General features: G+C 37.5%; 1 protein-coding gene across 1 annotated transcript in view; it reads right to left on the bottom strand.

Moving 5' to 3' along the window:
* Positions 1 to 18792, bottom strand: part of PLA2G15 (phospholipase A2 group XV) — a 345808-nt gene that overhangs the window by 322555 nt on the left and 4461 nt on the right. The window contains exons 2-6 of the mRNA XM_065733317.1: positions 15776 to 15932; positions 13421 to 13539; positions 11929 to 12027; positions 10388 to 10612; positions 3840 to 6920 (exon numbers count right to left, since the gene is read on the bottom strand). Of these exons, the coding sequence (XP_065589389.1) occupies positions 6409 to 6920; positions 10388 to 10612; positions 11929 to 12027; positions 13421 to 13539; positions 15776 to 15932 (1112 nt within the window). The 3' untranslated portion in view covers positions 3840 to 6408. The remainder of the gene's footprint in view (positions 1 to 3839; positions 6921 to 10387; positions 10613 to 11928; positions 12028 to 13420; positions 13540 to 15775; positions 15933 to 18792) is intronic.

Below are 18792 nucleotides of genomic sequence, written 5' to 3'. Positions count from 1 at the left end.
CCCATCTAGCTGTTTAAAAGGAACGTACTGTAGGGAAGCATGTCCCCAAATGACAAGTAAAAGATCTTAAAAATTCACTAGTGTAGATGTACACTCTGTTCTTGGTGAATCAAGTGTTAAATCACACACTTGTTATTTAATCTGAGTGTGCCTCACGTTCTTTTATTCAGTTGGAATCAACCTGAAGTTTCTTGCCATTTACATCTAGATAGAACAACGCCAGCCTAACTACTTAAAGTTCCCCTAAAAGTGAAATACACGTATGGACAAGTACTCAAGGATTGGAAACGTTTTGTGGATCTTAAGTCTTCTTTTCAGGGCAGCCCTGAACTCAGGTGCAATTCAAACATAAGCCCTTCAATGTTACCAACTTATGTGCTACTGCCCTCTACTGTATCATAAATGCATGCATTCCATCACCGTTAAATTTACAGAGCTTACATAGACAAAAATGGAGATCAGGAGGAGCCTGGAAAAATTGGAACTTCTCTACATTTCCTGACACATCCCCAAGGTTGATTCACAATTTCATTTTAAAGTAGTTTGCCCACAGATCTACCAGATCTGTGCTGTCCCAAAATATAGTAAATTATAATAAAATATAGTAAATTATAGTATAGTTAATACTGTAAAGTCCAAACTTTTTTCAGGCTCTTTAAACCAGCCCACCTGTGCTGCAAAACTGTAAACCAAAATGTATTCAAAGATTTGCAAGAAAAATCACAGTGTATCTGAACCCAGTTAACCGTAAACCGATCGTATTCATGAATGCTCCCATCTACCAGCTCCCAACTGCACTTAGAAAAATGCAACATCACATTCATTGTAGATAGAATAGTACATTCCAGACAGCTCTAGCTGCTCAAACACAATTCTTTAAAATAAATAAGTAAAAAAAAAACCACTCTAGATTTGAAATACACACTGGTATAACTAGTATTAATACCTTGTTATTATCTGTTGGGATCACAAATCTCAAGTGCTATTAGCTGCTAAAGAGCAGGAGATGTAAGGCGGTGTCTTATTTGTGAAGCTGACTTACTTACTTCCAGAGCAAATGTCAGAAGAAATCACATCAGAACAAACTGAGCTCTTAATTCAGTTCCCCAGGAGTTGAAGTTTTGTTTCAGCAAAGGAATGATTGCCGGAGGACAGGAGGTGCCTCGGACTTGCTTTCATCTTCCAGTACTCGGAAAGTTTCCTGCATACTCCCATATCATCTTTATCTAGTAGAGAGTAGAAAAATTAAGTTGAAATATAAAGTATTATGATTTTCTCAGTAAAATAGATTAAGGTCAGATAGCAACTTTCCTTTGCTCTGTCGTGCAAGGGGAGGGAACATTTTCTCCTCCACTTTCATTGCTCTGGCCAATCTTTGCCATTGATTACCACTAAACATTTGCAGATACACTCCACCTTATAGAGGCACTATTTATATAGCAAAATCAGATCAAAAGTTTTTAGTAAACTGCATTCTAAAAACTGCATCTGCTCATCCTGACAAAAATGTGAGCAAAATCTTGTTAATATTTCCCAGAAGTGAAATAAACACTGGTTTTCATGGCATAAGAGTCCTTGGCACTCAATACAAGCAGCAACATATAGCAGGAGGGATGCTGTGATTCTAGATACTGTTGCTAATGTCTGAATTCTAACCCCAGGTATTTGCGTGCATTATAGAAATACGTTTCTTAAACATTTCTATAAGAATCTGATGAAGCAGTTACAGCCCCACAATTGTGCTGTCCCTGAGCGTTCAGTAACTCCTCCCCCAAAATTAAAATCCATCGTATTTCCAAGCCCTCGCAGTAAAACAAAAGCCTTAACTGAACAAAGTGCTCAAAAGCCATTGTCTCCTGAGGAGGTGTCATTGTCTTTCATTACAAATGCAGTCTTTGCAAGCAAGCTTCCTTGCTACATACAGTTGGAGGAGCCGAGTAGTTTGTGATTTTAAATACTTGAGTATACTAGAATGTTCTGAAGAACAGTACTGAGCTTAGTGTAGCACTGATGGACAGATGGCAGGAAAAAAGTGAAACTGATGGTCAAGATCAGCTCAAAGCATAACAAGTACCTGTAATATGCCATTGGGTTAAAACCTAAATTTAAGAATTTACTTCAGCACTCAGACTGTTCTAAAAATAGCAAAGAGAGCAACACTTGTCTTCATCAAGCACCTTTAAGTGCTCACAAGGTGCAAACAGTGCTTTAAGTGGTGAGATGGCTTGAACTGGTAACACTAACTGGAACTTTGGCAGGCTATGGAAGTACTGCTGTGATAGCACTGTTTATTTCTTGCTTCCAAGTCTGCTGGCCCTGGGAGAAGAAATTTAATTGCTGGATAATTAACCCTTAAACCTGAAATAAATGGGCCCTGTCAGATGATTTCTCACAGAATTATTGGTCACCAGCTGCATGAGAAGAGAAAGTATTGAGATACTCTGTTTAGGTACTGCATGTTAGCAAGCAGCCTCAACATAGGCAAACAATTAAAGCAAACTGAACAGCAGTATTTTGAGTAAAATATTTTATGTGGATCTTTGATTTCTTCAGCTCATACTGCATTTTATTTTTGCCTGAGGAACACTGAATCACATTGAATCAGGAGTTAAATATTCCAACTTGGAAATGATTACCTGTACACAAGTACGGAGCATTCTGAGAACACATCCTGCATACAAAACAAGCAGCAAAGAAGCAAAAAATGAACAGAGTAATCTCTATCTCCTATCTCCATAAACAGGAGGGTTGCTACTGTAGTGCAGGGGAAGGGAATAACATTTATAGATAGTTCATTACTCATAAGAATTCACTAAAACAATTGTGAGAAAATGAAACCTCAGTCTTCCTACCCAGGGAAGACATTACACCTGAGAGGCAAGACACCATTCACAATGTAAGTTCTGTTAGATCAACTTTATTATGTTATCAAAGTATGACAATAAAATATTCAAAATCTATTGACCGCATTCATACACAAAAAGGGCATATAAAATGCTAGGTCTCAGAATATATGTTCCATACAAAATACTGTTACATGTAGAGCAGCAAAGTCTTTGCCAAACATTTCCTGAATATAAGAGGGCCTTGAACACACTGTGTTCCAAGAACTACCTTAATACCAAACATTCCTTCCTTTGGTCTGCAAGTCTTTTGCAATTATTGCTAGTTATTGAAGCCTTCTGTTTTCAAACGGAATCACATAGTGACTCCGAGCCTCTTCACAAGTATTATGATAAAAGCCCCTTCAGCATTTTCTGTACATGTAGTCAAAATGAAACATTTGGTCCCCAAGACTATTTTTGGCTTCTAAAAACATTCTGGAAAAATAAAACCAAGTGAAAGTTATGGAAAGAGAGATATGATCCACATGCATCAGGTACAACAAAGACATGTCAGTAAATTCAAAGATGTCAACTGTGCAGCATGGCAGAGCACCTGAGTGAGTAACTGGCACACATCCCTCTTTCCTTAAAGATATAAGGCATCAGAACACTAATTCCCCACAAGATTCTATAATGCTTAAGCACATATGGCTCCGGCGGGCCTGTAAAGTAATGCTAAATACTCTTGCCTTTTAGAGGAATGCCTCAGTTGTGTGGGAAGCAATTCCCAAAGGGCTGAGTAGAGTGGGTCAGTTACAGTGACTAGAATAATGCAACTTACTTGCTGTACTCCCTTTACAGTGAAAGCTACATCCTAACATGCAAGAAATTGAAAATGAAGAGGCTGAAAATGGTTTAGCAGAAAAAAATCTCAAGTTGTGGATGTAAAACAAAACTATAATCTGTGTGATTAACAGGTCAAACTCTCACCAGAAGCACTGCTCTTGCACTAACACTGCACATTCTCAGACAGCATTGTTTTATAGTAACAAACAAAACCAAGACCTGAAGAAGCTTTCATTTTATCAGGATAATGGGCACAAGTTTAGATAAACACAGACTATCAAGGCTTATCACCTCATGGACAGCTAAGGATAAATAGATTAATTGTTCACAAGCCTTCAGGTAAAAAGATGTAGTTAACTGATCTCAAACAGCACAAGATTCCCAAAATCAGAAAATAATGTTTCCCTGTGCCCTCCTCCCCCCCCACCCAAAAGAAAGTTGTAATTTTAAAAAGCATCTTTTGGAACATTTTGAAACAACCTGCTTTGGATCTTCAAGATACTGAGAATGTGACTGACTAAATTGGTAAGGTTCTACATGAAGCTTAGAACCATTCTCCACATCAGGTTAATAACTTATATATTACGCTCTTCTCATCTTTCAGCCCTTTATGCCCATGTTGGTGTCCCCAATAAAGCTTTCAGCTGTACTGATTTGAGTGCTTATTGGCAGGCATTCTCCTTCAGGAAGAAAGATTGTTGAAAGGCCGTTGTCTGTAATTTCTTTGTGTTGCGAGCCAGTAGTATAACAATTCATTCAAAAATAGTCAGACCACAGGAAGAGCTTTATCTTTGAGCAGTCTTGGAACACACAGCTGACAGCCCTGCACAACACAGAACACTTGGCTAAAGGACTTGTATGCTTTTTCCCTGCAACCCTCTTCACTTCAGCAGTAACCAGCTACATGTGGCTTGGGACAGCACAGTTATTCCATAGGAAAGCATAGATGATGTAGGTGCTGAACTGGGCAACTGATGACACGATAAACAATTCATTTTTAAACATCAGGAAAATGAATCTCCACCCTCAGTTACAACAAGATGCAGGGAGAAAGCAAAACTAAAAAAGCAATTTAAAACCTTGGAAGATATTTAGCTTATCTGTGACTCTAGCTTGAATTTTTTTTAGATTTACAAATGATTTCTGAATTAACAGTTTAAAGCTTTCAGGCTACCTCCTGTGCTGAAGTATTTGCATTCTACAGTACCAGTAGAAGACTGTCACTTAAAAATACCTTAGTCTTACACGTGATGGCAACAAGCATTTTACCAATATAGTTGTAATTTTACCTCTCAGAGAACTTCAGTTCCTTAAGCAATGAATTCTCAATATTTGATGAGTTCCTCAAGTTCTTAAGCTGTTTTTCCTGGAGGACCTAGCATTTTGAAAGCATTCAAAGTTCTTCTCTGAAAAAGTGCAGTCTAACCAAGTAACTAGTTCTGAAGCAAGCAAAAGAGAATCTTCCAGTGACATTATTTCTCCCATGGTTGTACATGTCATGGTCCTTAGGCTATTACTTCTGTAGAGTTAAAAGCTAAAACACTTTTTCTAAACATAGAAAACAGTACTGTAAGAATTTAATAGTTACATGTTCAGCAATTATCTACACACTCAAGGAACAGAATATCTCAACTTCTTGAAAAAGCAGTAAGCAAACTTGTAGTCTATGGGAAGTGAATTTTAGTTATAAAATGTAAAGTTCCTGTTCAATTGGATGCACTGTTGATCCAATCACTGCTTGGCCAGTAACTCGGAGCTTAATTATTTGACTGAGAACAAGGCTTGTATTTCATACTGAATTACACTGGTTTCCACACCCTGCCCCATTGCAGGAAGGTCACTTCATTTTTAAAGAATACTCACTGTCCATTAGCCTTTCTACTGTAGATAATCACTTTTTGCCCAAAATTGCAATCCCGCACTGGATGCATTGTTTGCCAGTACTCCATTCTATTAACTTTAATTTATGTGCTACTCTACACAGAGAAGGAAGGACATTGCGAAGCACTAACCGTAAGTTCAGCTTCTTTCCCTCATGGAAAATAAAACAGTGTGAAAATCCCTTATGCTCCAGATTTTAAGTCATCAGGCTTTTAAGGTCAATAAGCAAATTTTTTTTTTTTTTTAGCTAAAGATACCTAAAATAAGTTTTAAATAATTCAGACATTGTTTCAAACCCACCTCCCCCCAGAGCTTTAGCAAAAACAAGGGTGGATATGACAGAAAGATAGTACAGTACCAGACCTCCCTCCCACCCATCTTTCCTAGTAAATATATACATTTACAAATTAATGGGCTGTGGATCAGAATACACGGAAGCTTTTGAAAATAATCTGTATGGGCTTCTCAAATTGTTAGTATCCTTCCCTTGTTTTATGAGTCAAATTGCAATGCTCCCCAGCCCTCCCACTCCAAACCCTTCAAAGACCACAAAGAAAATTATGTAGTATGTGCAAGGGGCTGCACAGTCTCCAAATGAAAGTCTGTATGAATACTGGACACAACACTGGAGGCACCAAAACGCATATCTGACCAAGTTTTCAGAATGAAAATACTGTGAAACATCTTGAACACAGATCAGAGACAAACAACTATTTAAGACACCAACCAACTCCTTGAGCATAGTTTAAAAAAAACAATAAATAATTCAAATATCTAAATATCAACAGATCAAAAGGCATTTTCTCATATTTAAGGGAAGGCATCACAGGTGAGGAGAACAACTGTCAACACAACATCACAAATTAAAAAGCAGCTTTTTCACATATGAAATAGTAGTATCATTGGAGAGCATTTGAATGTGCTCGTTTCCTGAAAGCTCAAATATCACCACTTCCTGTTTCTGCATGTCCACCCATCTTCGACACTGCAAGGCACTCTGTAAGTTCACCGTACCATCCCCATCACTGTAAATAATCTTGGGCTCCTTGTCAGGAAAGCTTTCATAATGGAAAGAATCGGGTGTTTCCACACCAGTACCATAAAGACAGTGTATGCGTACACCAGGCGGTACCATCTGGTAAACCAGGGGTTCTGTGTCTTGTCTCATGAGCCAGCCATCTTCAAAGTCAATGTCCCTGTAGAATTTTCTGTAGTCTCGTAGGGTGTAGTTAGCTGTAGGTGTGCTTACAAAAACCTTGTCTGAGGGCCACGTGTAATTGTAGGGGAGCATCCAGTTCGTGGAAACAGCTGATCTCTGCTGGTCTCGAATCTTGAGTGAACTGATGACTGGTATTCTATTGTTGTCACCTTAAAAAAGGCAGAATTTCATTACAGACAAAACAATGCATGAATCTAGGGAACAGCAGCAATCAGTACCAGTCAGTGACAACATGAGTAATTGTTCTTTTTGCCTACAGTGAAAGTTTGAGAAGTTTCTCATTTATGACTGCCTTCAGTGATCAACTTTGGCAGAGTAATTTCTGATAACTTACAGTTTTACTATAACTTGGTGGATAAATGACTGACAGACCAACCAAGGGCACTGCTTCCTTTCTAATAGACTGTTAGAAATAACAAAATACTTCCATATGAGTCAAGTAAGAAATTAGCATTTCTTAGGAATTATATTATTAGGAATTATATTATTATATTAGTCTTATTTTAAATGTTATTCTGGAGGTATGTTTCATACAAACTCTGTACCTAGACCATGGTTTTGCTGAAAGAAATGTTACTATTCTTAGACATGGAATAATTCATGAATAAATCTTAGACTGAACCATGCATTTTAAGGTTTGCACATTCAAAGCAGAGTAGCATTTCATTCAGAACAGCTATGAACCATATGGTCATTTTTATCTACCACTGAGCACAGAGCATTTTAACATGTACTCCCTTTGTAAAGTAATCTACTAGGACATGACTACAATTGAAGGAAAACAGGATCTAAAAAGGACAAGAGGGAAAGAACCAAAGCAAGAACTATTGTCTCTGCTTTATACTGTTGAGTAAGAATTGTGTTCCGCAGCTAATTCAGTCTGCATGCCTAGCATGTTAGTTGAAGAGGAATTGATGCTTCTTAGCTTCTGGGGGAGACCATGGCATATCACTGATACCATCATCTTCCCTTCCAGTCAGCATTTCAAGATTGCTGAAAGACTTGCATATCTCAGAATATAGGTTTTCTGTAATATGGTAGTACTACTGCCAGAGTAGATAGAAAACAATCTGAAATATATCTTTGCTGGAAAAAAACTATTATAAGACACGCTAATAAATGCCATACATGAGAAAAGTTTTCACCTAAGACTTTTAAAAATCTAATAAATCTGGAGAGCTAAATTTTATGACCAGTAAAGGTCTTATGTTACCATACACACAGTAAACATCAAAGTTGAGCAATTTTACCCAGGTTAGACTTGATATGTAACTGTCTGACCAAAAAATTAAGAACCAGATAATCTGTGGATATAAAAACTGCACGTTTTCCTTGTCAGTTGGTTCCAGAGATGGCTCAAATTGACACATGAATAAATTATAATCTACATTCAAGTTTCTTCAGATTTGAACCATTCCTCTTGTCTTTCTCCATAAAAGACAAAGCCATTTAGTGCATAGCATATACAGTGATTATGGAATTATTTAAGACTGACAGTTCTCTCATTCGTGGTGACGGGCTCATCTCACTTATTCTTCGTAATTACAATTGCTGGCACTCTTCAATTGCCAGATGAAACTGAATCAGATTATTTTGTTATTATGCCCAGGGGGCTGCACCAGGTGTTCAGATCAACTATACTAAAAAAAACTGAAATAAACCCAAAACTGCTGTTCCTAAAATAGCACCAAACTATACTTTTCAACTCCATAAGGTGGCACTGTTGGTTCAGCAGACAACCAAGTAGTCTTCACTACGAAGTGTTTAATTCCTAAAGAAAATAAATACAAAACCTGGCTCTCCCCCAGCCTTTTCAGAACAGCTCATCAATGCTTATTAAGTCCTGTACTTTCCTCCTGAAGTGCAGAAGTACTGTAAGGTCAATATCACACTTCAGTCAGCAGGGACTAACGTTATAGAGTGTGAAGCACTGGGTCTAAAGAAAACATTGTTAGCATCTCAAGCTGACAACCAGAGAAAAGAATCATTGAACTTTGCATGTGTTTGTCAGGGAGTGAAGAGAATGACTTTACTATTAGCAGTAGAATTGTTATAAACACTGATCCTATGAAACACTTAAGTATGTAGCACTAAGCTACACAAGATCTGGAGAAAATAATTCTACCTTTCCTACTTCCAGAAAAGCTGCAGATTTAACAAGCCCCTAGCCATTTACAAACAGGAATAGGAGCAGAAAGAATTCCTGCTTGAAACCTTGCCTGGCCTTTCTAGCAGTGTAGTAGTTTTTGCTTGAGTAATAACTCCTCTGCATACTGCATCCTTATAATTTCACAAGCTCTAACTAGACTACCATAATCCAAACATTAATGTCTGATGGTGATTTGTTTTACCTACAGATATTTGACATAACTAGCCTAAAAATGCACATCCTGATAAAATATTCTGTCCACTTAAGTTTCCTACATAATTCTTAACTCTCTGCTCCAGAACCTGGAGTTTAATACCACAGACATGCAGATTAAGAGGTGATTACATTTCACTCTAACTATTCATTATGCATTCGTAGAGCTAGCCACAGCTGATTAGAATGAATAAATTATGAAGCACAAATTTAATCCAACAGAAATCAGTCTGTTGGAGTTTTATGAATAGAGTTTCAGTATTGCTTACTTTCTGCCACTTCCCAAAGGCTTCAACTGACATGTTTGTATGCTACTTCTGTAAATCAATTTTTACAGTCAGTGCCACTGCAATTGCTTTAATAATGTCTATTTTTGTACAAACATCCAGTTTAAGTTTTTGGGGTTTGCATTAACTGAGTTGTGCGTTCCTATTCAGAATCAAATTCCTTTGCTAAGCAAAGCATTCTTCTTTTCTACCCATGCATGGCTGGCAATTGCTGTGTGCTCTGCATTTTGATGAAGTCCAGTTTCTGATGTCAGCTCTGTTTGGGAAGAAGTACCAAAAACCAAAGCTTACAAATTAAAAGCAAGCCAGAAATCAAACACGAATTCAATACCAAAGCACAAAACATGCTGTTTTGCTATGAAATAATCACAGTACTACATGATCTACATCATGTAGAAAACAAGTTTCTCAGAGTTGCTTGGTGAAACACTTTTCCTGCTTAAAGTCAAAGGCATATCCAGTATTCTAAACTTAAGATCTCAAAGGTTCATCTTGTCTGCCAAAGTTAAAGGTTCACAGACATCTGTGCTGTGGGCAGCACACCACTTCATCATTGCATCTACAAGTTTCCCTTATGTTCATCTCAAGCAGTTGTGTGATACTTAAAGGGAACTATTGAATGATCTGCAGTTCATGCTGGCTTAGCAATACTGAACAGAGAACAATCATGCTGAAGACAGAACTGACAGAAATAGAAGGCACCAGGCCAAACAGCAGCTGCATCATCTGCTGTAAGCATCAAGAGGAAGCACACAGTTCATCATCAGAGGATGTAAAAGCCTTGTCCAGCCTTGTCCAGTTCCATGAGCAAGACAGTCTGGTTATAGGGCTTGAAACCTGAAGGTGCAATCGCTTAAAGAAAACTTTTTAACTTCATAGTATCAGCAATTCTCATCCTCCATTTTTAGCATCATCTATATATAACATCTTTCATTCTTAATACATTGCCAAACCTCCAATTACATACCTGAAGCCAGCACACGGAGAGTTTTGGCCACTCCTCCCCATGGAGCACCTAACGACACGTAATCTTTTATGTATTTGTCTTTCCATTCCTGAGTCTGATGATTGAGGAAGTACAGGGTGTACATATTACCCATGCTGTGGGCAATTAAGACAACAGGACTTCCATACTGCTCATACATTAACTCTATCATCTTGCGAAGGGCCACAAAATAATCTCCATTCTCATCTAAATGAAAAAATACATATTCCATGGTTATAATCACTAATAGTGGAAGTTGTCCTTCAACACAATTCCTTACAATGTTATATTCTGAAGAATCAAATATCCATTGCTTCTTTACATCAGTTTATGAGGTTTTCAAGACTCATCTTTACATTCTCCTATTTCTTTGAAACAAGAATATTTGAAAATGTTACTCCAATTCCTCTCACTTTTAAAAGTGAATTTAAGCCCAGATTTTCCTCAAATGTCCCATGCTGATGGAATGCTAACTTTTTCTCCCACAGAAATCCATCCAGATTCCCTAGGAGCTGCATATTTTTTTTTTTCCTAAAAAAATACAAAGTTGACAGGTCCAGAAAGACATCTGAATTAATGAAAAATAGAAATAGAAGTTACTAGATCAGTCTTAGAGAGGGTACATGAACCAGTACCAGCTAACGTTGTACATGATTTCTATAGGCACGGTTCTAAGTGAGAGTTCCAGCAGATTTATGCTGGCACAATATACTTCATCTCTTATAATTAAATGAGCTTTAGAAGTGAAGAAAAAAAGAAAAAAAATCAATAAAATGCATTTCTGCGGCCCTGTAATAAAATACCAGTTCAGTGTAACAACTGCAATGTAACTTTGAAGCAGTTGCATCAGTTGGAAAAGTCAGCATTATTGATTTTCTTCAAACAGTATTCCAGGATGCCAGGACTACATGCTTCATTTCTGTGGGCTAAGATAAACTTGATACTAGAATATTATCATTAATAATACATATTATGCCATTTCTTAGTACAAGCTCACAAGCTATATGAAGAATCTACAAATCACTTGTGCTGCTGTGGAATAGAATGAGATAAAAGAATACAGTTCTAACACTTGTATAAAAATAAGCTTAGAAAAATAGCATTCCTCATTTTTAAGGACAAAATAATTGATCCCTCAGGATATAATCACAGCAGCTGTTAGGTTTGGTGTGACACTAGAACCAGGAAAACTGCGCTCTTAGCAGAGTTCTTCCTGCAGAATTGGTAAATGCTGTGTTTAGAATGGTGCTGCTAACATAGATTTGAAGGGTGTTTTTATGGAACTTCACAGGTTTTAGTGGTTTGGGTTTTCTAGGCAAATCTTAAGTAGTATATTGTTTAAAACAACAACAACAACAACCATACCACAGAGCTTTTATCTGGGTCTAGGCATACCCAGACCTCAAGAGTTAACTAAAAATTGATGTTTGAATAAAACTGTACAGCTGAGACAGAGGAAAGAGACCCCAAACTATCTGCTTACTGGAAGTGTCAAGAAAGTTTTGTTCAAACAAGACATTTACTTGGTGCCTTTCGCCAGTCATAAGGTGCTCCTCTGATGTCTTCATCGCGTTTGTAGCCCCAATCTACTAAACTCTGCACCAGCATGTAGAAGTAACTGCCTGGAGACATCAGACAAACATAACAGTGAAAAGGTCAGTGTTGTGAAAAAAGGTCTGGATGCATTGCATCTGATTCCACATATACAGGTATTAAAGCCCTTATCTTATGAATCTGACAACCTCAGAACTTGTGTATTAAGCAAAATGAGTTGTGCTGACTTAAATTCTTCCAAAATTATTAAAGCATCTGAACTGGCTGACCTATCAATCCACAACACAACTTGTCATACACAGAAGGAAAATGTGTTGTTTTTTCCTCAGTAATGCTATGTCTAATACTTGAATTGTTTTAAAAAAAACACTAACTACTACAGAGTCATAGCATTCATTGATTGCAGATCGATTTCAGATATGGTATGTGACACATTTGTAAAGATTATCCTGATTTTGCCAACATTGTTTTTTTGCTGGCAGCAAAAGCTCGCAGTGTACAAAATTCTGGAGCCACTCAAAATTATTTTCATATCCATCAGTTCAGATGGACAGAGAAACACTTGCAGACTGGCTGCAAGAAGCTGTAAGACAGCATACATTAACAGGTTTTGAAACACAGAATGCAAGTACTACCACAATTAAAATGCATCATGTGTCAGCATAAGAAGTGAAGCATCAGAACATCGTGTTGAATATCACAGCCGTTTTAACATTTTGAACTGTTCCTCATTGCTTATATACTCAGTGCAAACAGAAGCAAGTTCTAAAGTCAATTCCTGTAAAAACAGGATCATCTATCAAGTAGAGGTAGTCAAGCACTATAATGCCCTTTTAAAGGCTGATTCTAAGGAAAAGAAATACATGCAGTGCAAGTGAAGCTTAGCACATAACTGGCTATTAAATTATATCAGCCACAGCTGACAACTCCTGACGAGGTTACCAGCATTTTCTGAAATATGACTTCCACAACAGCAACACTAAAAAGCCTACAAACAAAACAACGCAGAAATATTTCACAGCACAGATTTAACTACGTAAATATTCTGACACCAACAAGAGTTCCAAACCAAGCAACTCCAAACAGCACTGCTCAAAACTAAGGAGAACCACTGTTTCTATTTGGTATTTGCTTGTCAAGCTCCTGTCACAGGATTTTCTACTCAAGCCATCTCATTTTCTGAAGCACTTTCAGGATGTCTATATACATTTCATCTGGAGGTCTTCAATCCAACACAAGACTGAGCAGTTTTGTCCCAAGTCATGAGACTAAACAATAGACAAAATGACACAGTAAAAGCACTGAAAAGCAAAGTGAGCCACGTGCTGCTCTACTACCAAAAAACTTTCTACTCACAAACAAAACTCTATGCAACAAACTATAGAAATGTGATTTCAAATTAAAGGACATACCATAAAATCCTACAAGTGATAAAGCATTTCAGACACAGCTTCTACATACCAACACTCCTTTTACTTGGATCAAGGAATTCCAAGGAAAACGTCTGCCCAAAACCTGGAACTCTGATATCCACTCCATCTGGTGGTTCTGTTACCTTCCTTGTTCTATTATATACCAGCCTGGAAGAGAAGAGACAAAACATGAAACATGTCATATTACCACATGACAGCTTTCAGCTGTGTTGGGCCTTACAATCTGAGTGCAGTAACAAAAACTTTCAGTGCTGTTACCAAGAAGTACAAAAAAAAAGGTTAGACGTGAGTACTGTAATGGCTAAGCACTTATACAACAAAAGCTACTATTTTAATTAGTTGTTTAATTAGTTGTTATGCCTTGCAAGTTGAAGGCTTATCTTCCTTGTAAAACAGGGTTTATAGCACTATGGCTGAACTTCAGTACAAGTTACTTGGTGTAGTGCTACACCATTTCACTGTGCATCAAGTCACAGAATGGAGGTAGTTGTTAAGAATGTAAAAATGGAGGTGTGGCAGTAGAAGATAAATACCTCTAAAATCAGCTGTTAGACAAAGTTCCCTAGTTAAAAATAATTCATTTCTGTTTAAATAGAACACCCCCTGAAATACTAAGGAAGCACTTGATATTTCTTGACTACTAACAACTGGTATCACAGCAAACAGAGGTACGAAGTTTTTCTGCAGGTATTTTTAAAACCCTCTTGAAATAAGGAGGAAAGGGGAGTTTGGGGATTTTGTTTGGTTGTTTTAATGCCTTATCAATACAGCTGCAGTTCCTGAGCTCGGGCTTTTACCCCTAGATGGAGGTCTTAATCTGAATTGATACTCAAACTATCACATGCTAATGAGCAAAGTAAAGCAGAGGCATTATTACATACTGTTCTCACTCCACAAACTGCAGGTTGTGAAAAAATGAAATTTAAATCTTCAGATCTGTTTTACAGTGGTCCACAAATTTGAAGATCTCCAGTTACCATTCTTCCCCCCATCTTCCCCCTCCCCACCCCTTGGTTACTGTATTTGATCAATCTGTTCAGTCTTTCAGCAGAAATCATTAATCTGCTAGTAATTAGCAATAGAGAATCAGGTTTTTTTTTTATATGAATAGAGTCACATGAGGAAAGCTAGTTATGAAAGTTGCAAGATGTTACCTTTAACAGAAGGAACACAGAGTTTAGACAGGGTTTTAATCTAAAATATTTTCAGCCAAGGAGCCAAGTGACATATCCTTCTGGCATCTATTTATACTACAAAATATATTTGGGTCCATATGTTTGTGGTACTTCAAAAGCTACAGGCAGAGATTTGCTTAAGAAATAGCATTATGCAGAAAAGTCTAGCATCAAAAATTACTTGGAAGCCACAAAGTTCAAATTGGAAAATGGGTAGCATGAAATTATTTTTAGAGGTTTTTAGTGTAAAATTGTTTTTCCAGAGAAACAATTGCTTGTTGCAAAAAAATAACTTGCACATGGGTCAAGACACAAAAGAAATGGAAAAGCAGCCTCTAGATTGATTTATGCTATATATCTTTATAAAAAACAATGCTTCCTTTCATGTCATAGTCAGTCCTGCAGTTTATGCAACCTGGGACCTCCAGCAAGTACTACTTATCAGTTCCAGCCACATCCAAACTGAGTCACGCTTTGACTCCAGAATTTCCAACTGCAATTGTGCTACGAGTTTGTCAAGTCCATGACCACATTAAATATTGTGGAACTCTGGAAAGATAGGTTAAAATTAAACTGCCACCAAGCTCAAAACTTTCAGACAAAAGAACAGCATGTTAGTGGTGTGTTTAAACTGCACAGGCTAAACATTTATTGTTTCCTTAAAGATATTTACAATTTTTACAATAAAATAATCAAGCATTTAATTAGACAATTTGTATACCAAAATAATTAAGGAAAGTATTCCAAACTGCACTTAAAGGATCCCACAGATATCAGCTGCCCATGGAAACTGCTTTTTAATGACATACTGCCAGAAGAGGTGCAGGTTGTCATTCCTCCAGCCTCACTGTGCTGCCCATTGTACCTCCTTCCCACAAAGCTCATCAAAACTTAAGTAACTCACCAAAACAGCTGAAATGTTCTGCTTTAGATAAGCCTACGGAAGTCTACTAAGTAACCAACGAACATGTAGCAAGTGGTAGCAGAGGGAGGTGGAGGAAACTAAGTGTCTGATTTTCGTCACTTACAGCAAGCTGCCACAGTTGCAAGAGCCACATCCTCCAGTTCAGCCTGTCAGTCTACCTAGCAGAACACCCTTGTCATTTCTCACTGGTCTTGAATAGGAAAGCTTAAGGCAGCAGCTGTGTACCAAGCATGTCAATCCAAGGAAAGGAGCTCACTGCAGAGAGCAACAGATGCAGTCTTACCTGATATTGTCAATCCAACAGTCAATGATGACAGGTAGAAGCAATTCTAAGTTCAACCACAGTGTAAAGTAACTGTCGGTCTTCTTAGAGCAGAGATAGTGCACTACTGATGGCTTATCTAATTTCGCTTCCAACTGATTACCTAAGTCCCCTGGAACTGAAAGATATGAAAAGACACTAAAATGTAAGAGTATAACATTAAATAAATTGCATCACTGCAGTGCTCAGAGATAATATTTTTATCCAGTTACAAAACTATTTGAAATCCAAGTATTGTATTTGCATTTTCTACTATAGATACTTCAGTTGTTAGAAGCATGACCTGGGGAGCCACCGTGTAAAGTAATTCTGGATCAATAATTCCCAGCTTCAAAAAACAGATAGTGTAGGATGAGGTCAGGTTAAGGTATAGATACGAAAAACATGTCAGCTCTTATCAGAGATATCTGCATTTTAAAAACAAAACTAAGTCTCTGAAATATTTTTTTCTGGGTACTATTCTGTCTTTCTGTACTTTCAGAGCTGCCTGCAGACTGTCAATTTGACACAAGAGTGAAAGCAAAGTAGGAACAAAGTTACATGAAGTTGTCACCTCTTAATACACTTTGGTTATACAAAATCTTGTTGGTTAGCATACTAATCCAAATACAGCATTTCATATCATTCACAATTCAAATTCGGATGCATCAACAGCATTAGTCTTTGTATATGGAAGAGTACTGGGAAAGAAGGATCTTATATTTGCACCTTCTCTGAAGTATACCGTTTTTTAATTTAGCATATGCTAAATGCCAGCATTCCTATAAGTTGTACTGTTCCTTATTTTAAACAGAAAATACAGACATGAAATTCTTATTTCCAAATTCAAATTAAACTTAAGAAATGCTCCTAAAATTTCCTCATGCCTCCAAAGGAGAATCTTAGATTGTTTAATCATTTTCAACCCTCAAGAACCAGGAAGGCAAAGATACTTTAGGAACTTAGAAGCTTCTCTTCTGTAGGAAGAATTAGGAGATGGGCACTTCTGTGTTTCCATCCCCACTTCCTTCCCCCAACTAAGATCCTCATCCCTTCCCCCTCACCTTTTTCCCCCCCACGTGCACAACTGCATGCTGCTGAATTTCTTATGTACAAGCCCACCCATACAGTTGCTTTTTCCCCCCCACTTTGCTAAGTTCAATTAAAACTATTTGAGTTTTCTATACCCCTTAAAGTAAGAGCTTTAAGAAAGGTGCTGTCTTCCAGAGGAACAACTAATATCTGAAAAGACAGATATGGATTCAGAGAACTGCAGAACTGAAAAAGAACAGAACTTGGGACTAAACAGAGCGACAGCCAGGCTCTTCCCACCTTCAGCCACTGGGGCTGCACCCCAGCACAGAAGATACACCTCAGGACTTCACTGCCAACCCCATTTTCTCATTAGGTTTTTAGTGTTTTTATTTCTTTAGTCTTAAGTGAAATGTTCAAAGCTCCAGTAGCTGACCAGTTTATTTTAGGTCATATTTCAAGGACACTGATATACTGGAAAGCATAATAAGGAAGATTATATAGCATTGCATCACACTTAGAAGTTTACTGAAGCTCAGTCTTGTAACCTCAGAAAAAGCTGTTTAGTTATTGCTTATAGAACTATAAGGCAACAGCTTGTTCCATGATCTTGTGCCTGTTCTGGCTGCTGCATCAGCACTCTCAGTTACAGGCAGAACGGAATGTAATTCTATTTATATCAATCATTCATGGCTGACCAGCTTCAGCAGCAGAACAGCCAACAACAAAACAGGTTCATTTTGTGTTCAGTTCCAACGCAAAGCAACGTATACAGGTGACCTTGGAACTCATTTGTTTCAGTAAAAATCAAATTCTTCCAGCAAAGATATTTCAAAAGCTTCAATACGCTTCTGCAGTATTATTTAGAGTTTTAAGAACATGAAGTTTCCAGACAGAACTTAAATACCTGAGCACACCTGCTTGGAGTAGGAAGGCTCAGAACTCTGAAGATTATTATAAACATGCATCTACAAACAGAAACATTGAAAACAGGAAACTGCATACAGTCTCCCTTGGTCTTAAAGGCGCAATTTTAGATTAACTGCCAGTTTAATTTGGTCAACATTTTATCCCAGAGCTTCAAGGAAAGAGGCTGTGCTCTTCTGTCCAGTGTAGAAATGAGAAACATCTCATCCCATTTTCTAACTCAAGAGGTGATAACAAAAGTTGGTTAACGGAAGCAGTGCTTCTGTGTAATGCTAAACAACAGCTAAGAGACAAGTTCCACCTACACAAAGATATAATCCTGCAGTTAAAGCATCATGTAAAGCTTGATGTCTGTTTATAAAGCAGATATTAACACCAGTGTCTTTTTCATGTTTACATTCTCATGTTGACACTGAAGCTGCCAATCACTCACAACTGTAAACTCACAACTGGTGAGTTATTTCCAAATATACATGCTGCAAGCTAAAGGGATTTGTGATGAAGCTATAGGGAACTAAGCACAAATTTTCATTTTCCAAATTATGTAAACAAGCATGCAAGATCTTCAGTCCTCACCCTCATGCAACTCAAGGGTGTTAATGATTTACATTTTGGCTGGAGAGCTGCTTAATCACTTTTTGATAAGTAACAGCTTAGAAAAGATCACGCTGAAGATGAATTCTGTAGGATAAGGACTCTCCTTTCAGAATGTTCTGTGATAGGATTTGCAAGCAGCAGAAAAGAACATTTCCCTCTGCTTTCAGTTCATATATAGAAAATTCCTGTGGGAAAGTAGTTTTTCCTCCCCATCCTCACATGTACCAATACCTACAGTTTCTAAGTCTTTTTAAAAATGTTACATTTACAAAATAACTACAAAGTGAAGTCCTGCAAAATACATCAGCACAAGTTGAAAAATCAGGTGTCCAAGAAAAGATCTCAAACAGTACCCTCACTTCCCTAAATTACAACTGTGAAATGCATGCGTTAACTAATGATCTGCTACACTTGGAAGCAAAACAATTTCATACTGAGCAAAA

Source organism: Cyrtonyx montezumae, unplaced genomic scaffold (assembly GCF_038088225.1).
Source record: "Cyrtonyx montezumae isolate F1298 unplaced genomic scaffold, pur_monq_1.0 scaffold_17, whole genome shotgun sequence".
Classification (NCBI taxonomy): Eukaryota; Metazoa; Chordata; class Aves; order Galliformes; family Odontophoridae; genus Cyrtonyx; species Cyrtonyx montezumae.
Note: the sequence above shows the minus strand (reverse complement) of the source record. Positions and strands in the feature narration are given on the sequence as shown.